The sequence below is a fragment of the Hyalella azteca genome, unplaced genomic scaffold, assembly GCF_000764305.2.
Source record: "Hyalella azteca isolate HAZT.00-mixed unplaced genomic scaffold, Hazt_2.0.2 contig11290, whole genome shotgun sequence".
Classification (NCBI taxonomy): Eukaryota; Metazoa; Arthropoda; class Malacostraca; order Amphipoda; family Hyalellidae; genus Hyalella; species Hyalella azteca.
In genome coordinates, this window is record NW_025941291.1 from 1,328 (window position 1) to 17,006 (window position 15,679).

Here is a 15,679-nt window from a genome sequence, read left to right on the forward strand (position 1 = left end):
GTGGCCACACTCTGATGAAGCGACACTCGAACAAGGCCACAAATTAAATAAGGAGTTAGAAGGAGAATAATAAATTAGAAGAAGTGGTTGGCACCCTGTCTCGTTATTCATCCCACCAACCAAATCACGTTGCAACAATGTTTAATTAACAATGAGCCAACGTCAAATGTCTGATGGGATGCTTTTTTACCAGGTGCTTTCCCCTCAGACCGGAAGGTCATCAGGCCTATAGTGCAAACCAGGGCCGTCAAGAGGGACAACAAGGGAGAGAAGAAAAGAGGACGGGTGGGTACTAGGAACTTAGGTATCTAAATTTAGCATAAACTGAATAACTAATATCCACAACAAACCTTGACTCCAAACACCCCCGCAAAATCAAAATCACCTCAGACGTACTTCACTTTCTAAACGAAGGCAGATACTACCTGCGTGGGTCCACTAGGATGACGTGCGACGATTGACGGCCGAAATGATGGCAGATGTGCGTAAGTTGCGGTCCACTTAGCCCCGGGACCCAGGCTGAGAATACGACCAGGATCCCCGCCCTTAGGGTTGACGGAAGACTGAGGTGCACCAACCGCCAGAGCAGGATAAATATGCACAAACACGAAATGCGGATTAAAATGAACACTATTGAAATGGAGAAAACTCTACACACGTTACAAACCCACGAAAATCATGCAAACAAGCCCGAGATAAGCATGCAGAGGCTCATATAAAAACGCAATAAGAGAACAATAACATTTCAGTATTAATAAAGTCTATAAATGACAGGGTAATCACGTTAAAAAAAGGCAACGCTGCTGTTATTTGGGATTATGACGAAGGGAAGAAGAGGATGCCCAAAACGAAGCATACAAAAGCAGAGTCTCATTTCCCCAACGAAAGTCATCACCGAATAACGCACATAAAACGGAACAAGCAAGCGATAAGCACGCATAAAAACAGACGTACTTCACTTACTAATCGGAAGCAAGTACTGCTTGCGTGGGTCCACTAACACTGAGATCCTGAGCAACGATTGATGACGGCCCACGTGAGGGCAGATGTGCGGTAGTTGCGGTCCACTGCCCTTCGGGACCCAAGCTGCGAGGACGACCATGCTCCCCGCCCTCATGGTCGACGCTCAGATACGACGGAAGCGTGGTCTGGGTCTGCAGCGTCTTGAACAACAGCAAGGGTCGTACAGAATCAGTCTGCTAGTCATGAGCCAGCTCGATCCTGGGGAGAACAGCTCTTCATAATGCAACTTGATCACTTTAATCGACAGACGCACCTGCACTAACCCGGAATTGTTATGCGCCTTTAACCATTTAATTAACATCTTTTTTTGCAGGCATCTGGAAATAATTAGCGCTTCTAAAATTTATGTCGACAGGTGTTCTTGTGCGCAGCTGGAAGCAACTGCGCTTTGATCACTTTTACCGAGACCATTTCTTGCCCTCAGCAGTTCTCTGGTATTCTTCGCCCCACGGTATCAACATCCAGCGAGACAACAAATAAGGTTTGCCCATCTTTGAACAAGTCTTGGTGCGGCCAAATGGTGGCTTCAAACTTCAGACTTCTTACAAATTCCTCATTGGGACGTCATTGATAAGTTGTCTCCATTGTCGGTTTCTGAAAATTAAGAAAAGTTTTCCTGTAAAAAAAAAGAAATTTGTTCACGGCTATCGTATTTTAGATATTTCGGTATTTCAGATGTGGTTCAATATTTTATCTTAACCTAAGTAAGGTGCCCCCAACTCCATGTTTAACGGCGGCATGTTACTCGGACAGCATTGGGGGCAAGAAATATTCGACGCCTCCCCGTACAATGGACTGCACAAATGCAGCCACGGTAATTAAAGAGAAATTCTTCAACGACGCAGTTCCCGAATAGCTCATTGGCACGTAGAACTGTTGGTCGGCTAGCTACTTTGTTCGTAGCAAAGCGAGTCGTCCGATCTCTTCCAAGCCCCCACCGCGAGCAACAGCCAACCGAAGAGAACAGAAATTGGGGAGCGAGGGACTCGCAGCGTCGGTTTACGTGGCGTACTGAAGTATCATGAATTCCAGGAAATATCGTGGTGAGGTTCCAGGAAACGTTTTATTCATGATATTTTGTATCTAGATAAATGAGATTCTTTCAATTTCATATGGAATATTTTCAACTGTCAAGTATTGCACAGTGGATACACAAAAAAAATTCAATTCCATTCGACATAAGAAACGAATATGTACCATATGCTCCTGATTAGTTGCATCAAGCGTATACTACCTGAATTAATTTGACAAAGATGTTCACGCTGCTAAATGAACTCGTTATCAATGAAGATCACGAGCATGACGAGAGATGTTTAATTTGGGAATTAAAGCAGGTTAGCTCAATATTCTATTCTATCAGATTTGCTGGCGCAAATCATTACTTGCCTTCGGCAGAATGCGAACTTCCGGAACCTCGTTAACAAGTTTTAACATTCGAGAATACAAATTTGTTCACAAATGAATTGGTGCAGCCGTTTTGGTAATTATTCAATTTCTAATTGTTGCATGGTGACTTTAAGCTGTCACCATCAGTTGGCTGCAATCACGGATTTTATATACACCCAAAATTAAATAGTCATCCTCAAATTTTGATCTAGGAGGTGCGTCTCGGCTGTCACCATTACTTGATTTAACCACGGATTTTATGTACACCCAATCATTGCCGCCATCTAATTTTGAGTACGCCTCTCGCCTGCCACCTTCTGTTGATTTAACCACGAATTTTATGTACACACGTCATTGCCGCCATCTAATTTTGAGGATTTGCCTCTTGGCTGCCACCATCTGTTGATTTTAACCAAGGATTTTATGTACACCCCGTCATTGGTTTCATCTAATTTTGAGGAATTGCCTCTCGTCTGCCACCATCTGTTGGGGACGCGCGGTGCAGCAGCAGGAGTGGGCGCAATTGCGGTGCAGAAAAGAGAGCGTGGGAGAGGGCGAGAGAGTTCGGCAAGTGTCGCGGGCACAGTCGGTCTCCAGTCACGTTGCCCTCAGGCCAGTCTTAGGAGTCGCTCGAGTCTTCTAGTCTCACTGTACTCGCAAAGGTCATTACAGATCAGCAGAACTGTTATTGCTTAGCGTCATTCCAATGTTTACATCTGAATAGTGTGTGTTTAGGTTCTTTGTCGAAAATAATAGACAAATAAATTGTTGGTAAAATAGTAGAAGTATGTTCTGAGAGCCCTAAATTCAATTCTCATTTTTTTTGGCCCCACAGATTATAGGAATTAGTTTCTAAATTTCGCACTCATCTGGAACGTAAAACGAATTGTATTCTCTAACAATGGAGGCAGCAAAGATCGTGGCCCTTCTGAATCTGATGGTTCTCGGTCTGGTGATTGCTTCGGTTGTGCACGCGCAGCCGCTCAGCGATGAAGGTTTGTGACTAAAATTAAGATAATTTTAGCTATTTTAAAATCCTATAATAAAATTTGCACTTCAATCATAGTACCTCACTGATTTCATGGTAGTTTTAAGCTACATAAATAAGTTAGATAATACACCGAACATATTTTTATATGTTGATAATATAATATTTTTCTTTACATGTTAGAAATACTGACATCCCAACCATTGGAATAACAAGAGGAAAATTAAGAAATTAAAGCTCAATACAGACTGTCAACTGTTTATTATTTTCTGCACTAGTTTAAATTTTGGATTAATTTTTTACAACCTTCATTATATTGTTGTTTGAAGACTAGCAAATGATAGCAGCCTCTTCGCTCCGGCATCCATGTAAACTATTTTCAACTTGGCTACAGATGTTCCGCTGTTTCCATAGGTTCAGCCCTCAATATTGTTAAAATTTAACAATAATTCTAGAAATAGTATCAGTTTCATTGATTATCCCGAATTTAATCCATCGCTGCTAATGTTTGAAACATGATTTATATTTTTCAAAAATTATATAGGCGATGGAATCGTCCGTGTGTTTATTGAGCAGGGTCGCTAATCAACGTGACTTTTACTACCCAACGTCGTTGTAAATGTTTCGCTAATTACGACACCTTTCAACAGCTAAAATGTACGTTTTTTTCTTGCAGGTATAATTTATCGCATTATAGAAATTTTACTGCTCAATAATGAACGCAATCGATCATTTGACTCCAGATTGCTAAGTCGGATTTGAGGGAATATTACACTTGAATGAAATAGCTTTGAAATCAACTATTTGCATTGTGAGTGCTTATTTTTTATTTCAGTTAATTTCTTATTTCACTTAATAAATGTATAGGTAAATTATCGATTATCGTAAAATCATTCATTATACAGAAATTAATTTTGACAATGAGTCAGAAAAGTCAAGTTTTGGGTCCATTCTGAAAGATAAGCCGACTTACTTAGCCACCGGTTGCGTATCACAAGGTTACCAAAAAATAATCGTTTCATGCTCTTATTTTTAGCGCATTTTCTCATTTATGGAAAAAATGCACTATTGTGCTCGCAATGCCCGTCCGTCCGTCCGTCTGTCCGTCTGTCCGTCCGTGACTTCACGTTTTCGTCGCCGAGAAAATGCGCTCTCTGTCACTTACTGCAGTGAGTACTGAGTTTTATTCTTTCCATTTTCACTTCATTTCCTTCCTTTCTGTTAAGTTCCGAATCATCTCGCGCCACAAAAGAATTGCGGTATCTCACTCCCATTTAAAAACCTAACGGGTTATAACTTTCTAGCTTATCTGGGAGGCGAAGACCAGAAAACCAACGGGTAACATTTGCCAGGATATCTGATCTACTAACGATCCCTGAGGAAAATAATGCCTAAGATATATTTTCCCAGCGAGCGAGATTCCCGAGAAAAATTAACAATTTATGAATCACAGACCGACATGTTGCGAGCGGTTCAGTTGTCACCCATGCCGCTGTAATATTTTTATATATAGTTTATTCTTCTGCATGCAATCGATTCCTAATAACTTATTTAATTTATTGTTGAGGTTTTGGCAGAGATATATAATAGTTACCGTCATAGAAGAACTTAAATATGCTTTAACAAATTTGTTTCGGCGAGAATAAACAAAATCTGAATAAATTCATAACGGACGCAGGGGGCTCAATTTAGCATTATTTTTAATTAAAAACTACGTTTTCAAAAGTCACGGTGTTCTGAGAAAAAAAAATATTGGTCTGGGTCGTTTGTCATATCTATTTAATTATACGATCCTCTCTAAACTTTGTTATAAATTTGATTTTCTTCGCATGTGGCCTTTTAATTTACATTGTTTTTATTGTACGGAAATAACATTAGATTAAACTATAACATGCATAATCCATTTCAAATTATTACTGGATAGAGACTCTCCAGAGTTAATTGAAATGTCTTAACTACACACTCCATCTACTTGCACCTTTCGACCCATACTTCACTGAGTGAGTCGCACTTCAACTATGACAAAAGGATACGTTGCTTTGACCGCGTCTGTTTAGAGTCACACTTCAGTTATACAAGAAGGATACATTACTAATTTAATAAATAACGAATACTTTAGCATGAAATAATATTTTTTAAATTTGGGAACGGTGAATTTATATGCTTCCACAAGAAGCAAATTTTTATGCTTCCTCAGAACGAAGGAATTTCGTCTTCTAGAATGATCTTCGCAATAATCTTAAAATCTAAACCAAACTCTAAACTAACGTCAAATATCTACGTTGAACGGGATCACTTTTAGAATAATAAACTTCTGCCAAACAATATAATTGATGCTCTTCCGTTGTTTCCGAAGATTTACCTTAAATGCACGATCTCAATCCAAAGTGCGTTATGCACGGTCACGTCACGTCTGCTGGGCACAGAATGTCGCTGTCTGGGGACGAGCTAATCCCACTTCGATATTCCATCAAATTTGCATGAGACTTCAATCCAAGATCCTCTGCAAGCCATCGCCAGATTCTGCTAGTAGAGAAACTCGTAAAAACTGTGGAAGGTTTATTGTTTCGTAATGGAAACAACAGGTGGTTTTATAATGTAGATAGTCACGCAGCAATAGATGGTGGGATTATAATAAATGCTCTTGTTGCTTCAAAAAGACTTGTTATGACAGAAAATCTCTAGGTAACAGATAGTGTAGTGGCACCTATTATCTGGCTGCAACAGATGGTTGGATTGTGGCAGCAACAGAAGGTCAGGAGGAAACAGATCTCACTGAAACAGATTGTTTGGCTTCAGCAACAGGTCGGGTAAACAGAACTCGTTAAATCAAATGATCTGACTCTAACATAAGGACTTGTTAAAACTGATCTCAAAGGCCCTGATCTTGCTTAGTGAAGATGAAAATTTGTAGAAATCCGATTATTTCCAAAATCTGTTCTAGATTTAATCCGATTGAAGCCGGAGCTCAGACAACAAGTTCGACTCAGACTTTGGCTCGACAATACCCGAGAGAGACCTCTCGGATTCAGCTAAACCTGAAGCAACCACATTTCTATTGCATTATAAAAGAGCAGTTTCCTTAAAAGATCGATTAGTGTTTTTGAAATTGAGGAGGCAAATGGCTAAAAAAATAACAAAGAAGTTTATTCAAAATTAATTATACACAGAATTATACACAGAATTATACTTGACCCGACATCTTGATTGAATTTTACAATCTATTAGGGCGGACACAAAGTTACTGAGTTAGTTCCTCTGTCTGGCTAAACTCTTTTTTAAAATGCAAGCAAAACTAGAATCGAAATAATCTGGTCTATTTAGGGGCAAAATTTCTTTCCTTTGGCAAGACTTTCATTAAAATAATTGGCGAGATTTCGATTATTTTGGCAAGATTTGTTCCAAATATATTGGTGGAATTTCGATCCCTTAGGCGAAAGTTTGGTCCTCTTGCTAGATTTCTCTCTAAGTTATTGACAAGATTTCAATCCTTTTAAGCCGGATTATCTTAATTATTGTGGAGGCTTAAGAATTTAAACTCGAGATTTTATACGCAATCAGCGCAGGCGCTCAAGCTGAAGCGAATTTTAGCAAATTGTCCTTAAAGCGTTCTTGATAATGGTTTAACAGATAATTGTCATCATCGGTGTCTTATGCCATAGTATTACTCCGATAGTTCGATTTATGAAAAAAGGTAAAAAAATTCATTTATGGAAAAAAGTGCGCTGTTGTGCTCGTCATGTCCGTCCGTTTGTCCGTCCGTCCGTCCGTGACTTCACGTTTTCGTTGACCATAAAATGCGCTCTCTGTCACTCACTGCAGTGAGTACTGAGTTATATTTTTATATCTACTGCCTCTCAACATTGATAATAAAAAAAACATTTTTTCATTCGTTTACGGGTTCATAAAAAACATATTTATTGTTTTTAAGGAATTTTGATATTAAATTGATAATAAAGAAATGATGTCACTTGTTTGCTTAAATCGCAAGTTTACTAAAAATTAAAACGCAATTTAAACAAGTTTTTGTTCCCTTTTGAAATGGTATCTTTTGAAATAAATTATAGACATGAATTGAAAAAAACTATATTTAAAATTACAACTTTCCTTATAGTAAGATAATTCAAAAGATAAAATTGTAAAATTGTTATGTTATATCTCTGAAAGTTAGGTATTTGAAAATTTCTCAATACAGTAGGCTAACATGCATCTATTGAATTTGCCAAAAAATTTTATTTATGGTACGAAATGACTCTTGTTTCTAGACCTACCAACTTTTGTTATCTGTTGATCAATCTACGTCAGTTTCTCCAGTCTATTACTATTAACTAACATTCTGATTTAAGACAGCAATAAGAGAATGTAGTTTAAAAACTGCTCATATTATATATTAAAGACAATTTTTCTCTTGCAAGATACACAAAACAAAAATGTTTGTGTTTGTTAGACAAAAACAAGTCAGGTGTTGAACTTGCAGCAATTCCCATGGTGCCGAGTTAGTTAAATATTGGTTCAGTTGTCCGTGGAGTTTTTGGAAAGTGAGTCGCACAGTCAAACGGCCAGTTTTCTTCAAAAACTCTCACCTGATTCGGCTGCAAAATTAATGAGAAATGTCATGAGGGGATTACGGGTCACATTTAACGACTATTTATATGTTCTTGATGCATGCTTGCATATATATCGTTAAATGCTAAATGAGTTCTACTAGGATAAATTATTAACAATTCGACAATGTGCTGAAATTAATTTATCCGTTATTGGCTGACTTCAAGAATCACGCAAAATGATTTTCCCCGTGACAGTAATTTTCAACTGTGTTAATTCCATTTTCTTTCTTCCCTGTAGAATGCAAAAAAATTCAAATTATTTAATTACCATGAATATCGAGTTGACTACCAGAATTTTGAATCAATACAACCAGGCGTGACATCAGAAACTTGAAGAATTACGAAAGATTTCGGACGGAAGGAACCGACAAATAAAAGCGGCAGAGAGAAGCACCGTGACCTACGATTATAATTGTACGGCGCGATCACGTCAATGCATAGCAAATCTTTACGGTAAATCCGGTACGACCATATTAAGTATACCGCTCGATCACGTCAGTGTATTGCAAATCTTCACGGTAAATCCGGTACGACCACAAGCATACAGTGAGTTCACCTCAATATACTGCAAATCTCTACAGTAATTACTATACGACCATAAGTATACGGTGAGTTCACGTCAATATACTGCAAATCTCTTCAGTAATTCCTATACGAGAGCCGACAGTTGTGCGTGGCCCTCAGCGTGCTTGTTCATCAGACATCTGCCCTTCAGGGCTTGCCTGGTAACTTAGTTAGTCCGAACTTAGATCGTCCGAACAACGAATGAACGAAGAAATAACAAAGATTCCTGCAGTGGCACAACTAGGAAGTCTTTCTCGACTCAGAGATTTTTTCAAATAAAAAATGTGCTGTCAAACAAAATGCAAAATGACATTTCCCTAAATTGCTTAGATTTACTCACAGTGGCATCCAAATGACCTAGAAGCGCATTTTTTTAATGAATTGAATTGTGGGGGCCATCTGCTGTAGGGTCATGGAATTACATACGAAGGCACTAGAGTTCTGTCATTACAAGAATTATTTTGTGATGGTATAATTTGTATAGCTACGCTTCCCTGCCTCAGCTCCGTGCGTCGAACAGCAAAGAGCGTATTCACCTCACAATAAAAATTCTCGCACATTGAGAGAAACAGTGTATAGTGTGCTCCCCTCCAACACAATAATATTTCCCCCAATATCCCAATAATATTATCTCGATATTTTTTGATAAAGCCGAGCTCGTCGATTTCCCCAATAAATATGGCGGAATATTATTTTTATTGTCGATGTTTTTCTGGTGTCAGGAATTTACGACCCGAAGACAGGAGATCAGATGGAGCGCCGTAAATCATGGAAAGTCTCAGGGATGCACCGAATAGCAATCGGGGCAGGCAACGGGAATATCACGGATCCTACGAATACATATTATTATTATTATTTATATTATATTTATTTATTATTAGTGTATTTTTACGAATGGATGAATCGCATGGGATGCATGAATGGCAACGCTTCATCGGAGATCTTTGCCACATTTCATGAATAATTAAGTGGATAAATATTTCTAGAGGCATTTCAATAATAAAAGAGCTAACAATGCGAGATATACAGTGTTGATACACTTACATATATCACGAGGGATTGATTTTAATAGCAAACGGATATCAGCGGAATAAAAAAATGGCTGAGAAGATCTTTCGTCTGTTTACAAACATTTCAGTAACTTCCAAAGATAGCGTTTTTTGCGGTTTCTCTTGCTCTCTCCTAGATTACACGCTCTTCGGTGACTATGCTCAGATACTCTGAGATTATACGCTGTTTAAAGGTCATTTATATCATGTGCAGCCGAGTACATTGACGCACGAAAATCACAACTGAAAGAAAAAATATAATTTGTAGAAAATTCTTTCTGTAAAATAGTTTCTGAAATTCTCAAAATTTATAATTTACTTTGAATTTTTCTTCCCCCTTCTGAGATTGCACTGTGCATTCCCTTCATAGGTCATACTCCGCCCTTAGATTGCCACGAGAGGCCTAAGGGTTGTGGTAGCTTGCTAAAAAATGACAGCGATTTGCATCCTGGTGCCTAACAATACCTAGGTCGATGTGAAAACAGGCCTGCAGGATGAGAACGCTCAGCTTTCAGTGTTTATTTTTATGCCTTCCTAACTTAGCGTTAAAAAATCCATATTTAGATTTTTAGGGCATTTAAATGAGCATTTTCTCGTCACAGGGGCTGGTTGAAAGCTTCGCTTATAGTCTTTGATGACTGGCTATCCTGTTCAAATATCTGGTAATATAACTGCGGTCAAGTAATTTATTTATGAACACATATATGCATAAATTTGTGCTTGTGCTGTGGAGAGCCAAATTGGAAAATAATTGGGCGTATTAGGATTACTCTTATCAAAACCTCGTTCTTTTAAACGTCACGAATGCCTCTAAATCATCTAAAATCATTCACAAAAAACATCTAACATCATTCAAGAATAATCGAGTGAGATATCGAACTTTATTAAATTACAGCTTCGTAAATAAGCCTATCACTCTTCAGAATTCATTTTCAGCCCCAAAAATGAACATATAATTCTTCGAATTGACGAAAAATTTACATTATTAGGCGTAAAAATTCCTAAATACCATGTTGTACATAAATTAAAACCTCAACACGAATGCTATCAAGCTATTCCATGACGACAAACTTTACATAGTTTTCCATAAAAAACAACGGGTATGTTTGGACGCGGCCTGAGTGCGGCGATATGAGCTTCAATTACACGTTGATGACACCGCGCCCGCGAGATGAAGACTTGCTATTGTGTGTGTGTCTGGCACCGCAAACACGACAGTGCTACATTCTGTCCAGTCAGAGTGTGCCAAGCTGTCGATATCGACCCAGGAGGGCAGATTGGTGTTTACATGAGATAAATTTATGTGTATTGGAAGTAAAAATATAATTAATAACTAGAAATGAAAGTATACGCTTCTTCGGATAATTTTGCCCGATTGTGAAATCATTAGAGAGTCAAAAATTTCGCTAAATAATCCACTGAAGAGTGTTCTTAATATTGAGCGGGACTTATTACCTAGGAAATGATAGTAAAATTCAAACATCATTATGATATAACAATAAGATGGTAAAAATCCCTATTTATTTGCAGAAGGAGATGCAAATCCGCAATTCACGATTTTACCATGATCCCCACAAGTAAATTACGCCACTCTCTGTATGTCATCGCAGCCCCGCGCTTATTAAAGCCAGGCTGCCTCACAGCCACTAACTGCATTACGACCAGCCTCGCTGAGGTGCATATGTATTATAAATACGCATCCAAAGACTGGTCGCATACGCGGTCCAAAGACACGTTGCATACGCGGATCAAAGACAAATCGCATACGCGGTCCTAAGACTCGTCGCATACGCGGTCCTAAGACTCGTCAAGGCTGCCTAACAGCCACTAACTGCATTACGACCAGCCTCGCTGAGGTGCATATGTATTATAAATACGCATCCAAAGACTGGTCGCATACGCGGTTCAAAGACACGTTGCATACGCGGTCCAAAGACACGTCGCATACGCGGTCCAGAGACACGTTGCATACGCGGTCCAGAGACACAGGCCGTTCCCCTATATGAGGGGCGATACAAAAAAAAAAACGGACTGCCTGTGTGGTGGGTGAAGTTTTGGTAGTGCCGCATTCTCACTCAATGTCAGTAGCACATGCTACTGACATTCCTATGTTAGTGTTGCTGCCCTAGAAGACCTTGTTCTATTCACGCAATTTTTTTGCAACACTTGTTTTGCGCGCTCCTCATTTTTTGATGATGTCGATTTTCTTGAGCTGTCAAATTTTGTTTTCTGCTGTGAGAAACTGGTAAGAAAATGCTAAAGACAGCCTATACAAAGATGATGCTATTTAGAGAATGCAGGTTTTTTGTATTGGTTTTCTCCCTTCAAGAAAAGGGGAAATGTCTCATGTCCAACCTCGCTCAGGTCGTCTTTCCACTTCCCGCCCTTAAGAAAATTTTGAAAAAAATATGACATAATCCATGGAGTATGGCGTAGAAGTATTGGCAAACTGGCGTAACGGTCCCTAGTGACTTGGAGTTCACTCCAGCGAATTCTGACAAAAGTCTTTGGATTGGCAAATAAAAGTTTAAAAAATCAGCCCGGTTTCTTTCAAGTCCTTCCTCTTACACAACGGCTTGTGACTGCATCCCTGCGTAAAAATCAAACAAAATTTCGTTCAGTTATCAATTTCATCCAAGATATCAATAATCAATTTGGAAATTTGCTAAGTGAGTAACGCAATGTCATCTTCAGTGATGTATTCTTGCCTCTCATAAAAATGAGTGGGCCGGCCGTGCTTTCCGAAAAGTGACCCACTTTTTCCCCCCCAGCAAAAGCAGAGAAAGCACGTAGCACCTTTTGCCGGGTCAAACTGGGTCAGGATGACGCAAACAAGGGCACAAAGTGCATCATTATTCGGACAAAGTCTAACTCATTTCTCCAGTTAGCGTCCCACACGTCGGCTCGTCGCTGCCAAGCAATCGTGTTCAGCAAATCACGGCATTTGTGGAGCTGATAACTCTGCTGCCTACGCCTAGACAAGACATAATTAAACAGCCTTCTGCGGAGGCTGGTTAGTGAATGTGTGCACTCATTGAAGTAAAGAACATCTGTCCGAAAAGTGATGAAATTCTTGCCTTTGTGTAGGTCATCTTGACCTAGTTTGACCCCGTTAGGTCAAATTTAACCTGGGAGTTATATAGTGCTACGTGGAGAAAAGTGCCCTGCTATTAGACAATATAACCTATGAATTTTCTCGCCTGTTGTGTTCGAGGATACATTTCAAATATGAAGGGCTGCTGAGCAGACTACAGGCCCCTCCATTTTGTATCAAGAGGCACAAGACGTGACTCAGCAAATTAAAAGTGGCCGCCGAGCAGTGGCAGATGGGAAATATTTGTGATTGTATTAATCAGAGGATGTTAGTGGGTAATTTAGGTTTCGTGGCAGTCGCTGGTAATTCTAGTAACCTTTCAACTTTTTCCACATTGTAACTCAATTTAATTTAAATTTTCTCGAATCCGCCGATTTAAATGCCGTTGCATTATCAGGTAAAGAGTTTTAAGTATACTTTTGTTTGCGTACTACTATTAAACAATTAATGATTATAAAAAGACGAGATTGAGAATTATTCCTTGGTAGCGGTATTACAAATGTAATGCAGTTGACTAACATGAAAATTCAAAGCGAATTTCACGTTAAATTAGCTTTCTTCCCGAAATAAACAAGATAATTTGAACAAACTCGAACCTTGTAACGGAAACCAGTGTTGACGTCGCTAACGAGCTCGGCGAATGTTCCTGCAGAGCCTGGAGGCTGTCATCACCTCCTGCAGAGTCTGGAGGCTGTCATTACCTCATCCTCGAAGTTGAGCTCGTAAATTGGGTCCCAGACGCGCTCAAGATTATACGTCGCTGTTTGTGCGTATTGGTTCAACGCTTTGTTAACGAAATCATTCGTAATTCAACCTTCTGTTTATGGACTTATTACCCGTAGAAGATTCTATGCGTATAACAAAATTATATTCACCTCATGCGCTCTGAGATTATTGGCACATCCCTTTGTTAACGAAATCATTCGTAATTCAACCTTCTGTTTATGGACTTATTATCCATAGAAGATGCTATGCGTACAGCGAAATTATATACACCTTATGCGCTCTGAGATTATTGGCACATCCCTTTGTTAACGAGATCATTCGTAACTCTAAGCATTTTATATGGATTCATTAACCGTCATCAATGCTATCTGCATAGCTAAATTATAATTCACCGTTTGTGCTTAGAGATTATTAGTTCAACCTACAGACTACGGAATCATTAACCGTCGTCAGTGCTATTCCTATCGTGAAATTATGCTGAAACGTTTTTACTTAGTGATTATTAGTTCAACCATATGTATACGGGTTCATTGATCGTTGTCAATGCTATGCGTATCAAAGAGAAGTTACATCAGTAACCGCAGCGGTAAAAGCTAGTCGTTAGACAATTTAGTAAGGCTGAAATAAATAATTGAACAACACTTCTGGAAACGCAGAATTTATGAAGTCGATTCTAAAATTGACTAGTGATGACAATGTATATTCTTAATCGTTTATGCTGAGCTTGCTAAATTAAAGAGAAAAAAAATCTACTCGTATCATGTACGTGCACGGCGACCGCAACTCGTATCCTGTACGAGCACGGCGACCGCAACTCGTCTCCTGTACGTGCACGGCGACTGCAACTCGTATAGTGTACGTACACGGCGACCGCAACTCGTATCCTGTACGTGCACGGCGACAGCAACTCGTCTCCTGTACGTGCACGGCGACCGCAACTCGTATCCTGTACGTGCACGGCGACCGCAACTCGTATCCTGTACGAGCACGGCGACCGCAACTCGTATCCTGTACGAGCACGGCGACCGCAACTCGTATCCTGTACGTGGTCGACCGCTTCGCGTGCTCGCATCCGGCGCTGAATGTCACGGGGTCGTTGGCAGTAAAGGGCCGACGAATTGCTCTGCCATAGGAGTCAAGATCTCGAGTTACCGCCGTTCCCGAGCTCTGGTTGCTGCAGGTCTCCAGAAACAGTTCAGCGGGATCCGTTTCTCCAAACGGATTTACTTTATCCCCCGTTTCTCGAAATGATACCACCATCACCATCGAAAAACGAATGTTCATTATCCCCCGTTTCTCACAACAGAGCCGCTTTATCCTCCGTTTCTCAAAATGAATCCGTCTTATCTTATTCTCCTTTTCTCAAAATGAATCCGTGTGATCTTCCGTTTCCCTGAACGAATCTAGTTTATCCTCCGTTCCTGCACACGTATTCCCTTTGTCATCCGTTCCTCTAAAAAAATTCGTTTTATCCCTCATTTCTCAAAACTGATCTGCTTTATCCTCCGTTTATCTAAATGGATCCTCCTCATCCTCCGTTTCACTAAAAAGATCCCTTATATCCTCTGTTCCTATAAAGGCCATTACTGAATAAGTGAAAGAAGCATGGAACTTGAGACTCAAGACTCTCAAGTTCCTAAGAAGCTCCCTTGTTCTTTGCTAATGTCCTTCACGCGCGCCGGCGTTTTATCCAACAACATGTTATTCAGCTGCCTAAATTGTGGTAGCTACATAGTATCTTCTCTTGTATGAGCTACAACTATAAATCGATTGTAATATCAATGTACGTAATGCAACATCTCATATAATTATAGTAATTTAAATAGTATTGTTATGCAACTTCTCACATAAGAGCTGCAACTTCTCATGATTGTAAACGAGTAAGAAAATGAAGTTATTGCGCAGTTTCTTATCAAACTTTAAATGCAGTTAATTACATATTTTTTCCTTTGCTTTCTTGGTCGGCGGAGCAAATAGTTTACTAGTTATTACACTGAAAATTGAACGTAAACTTTGATTATTAATGCATTTAGATAATGCAAGATATGAAATTTATATATAATGTAAATTATATTATCCGCAAATAAAATAATATGGCCTAATGCGTCCAGAGGTGAAGCCTGTTACTGGCACAGGCTTCTCATCCGAACACATCAAAGGCTTCTAATTCTCTGACTTTGACCTCCGATAATGCGGACATTCCTTCACAGCACGAGATGTAGGCCTTCACTCATCCTCTACA

At 39.4% G+C, this 15,679-nt stretch overlaps 1 protein-coding gene across 1 annotated transcript in view; it reads left to right on the forward strand.

The window, feature by feature from the left end:
* Nucleotides 1-3,347: 3,347 nt before the first annotated feature.
* Nucleotides 3,348-15,679, forward strand: part of LOC108667468 — a gene marked incomplete at its 5' end in the record, with an annotated part of 34,719 nt that continues 22,387 nt past the window's right edge. Inside the window, 1 exon segment of the mRNA XM_018154491.1 lies at nucleotides 3,348-3,404. Coding sequence (XP_018009980.1) covers nucleotides 3,348-3,404 — 57 coding nt within the window.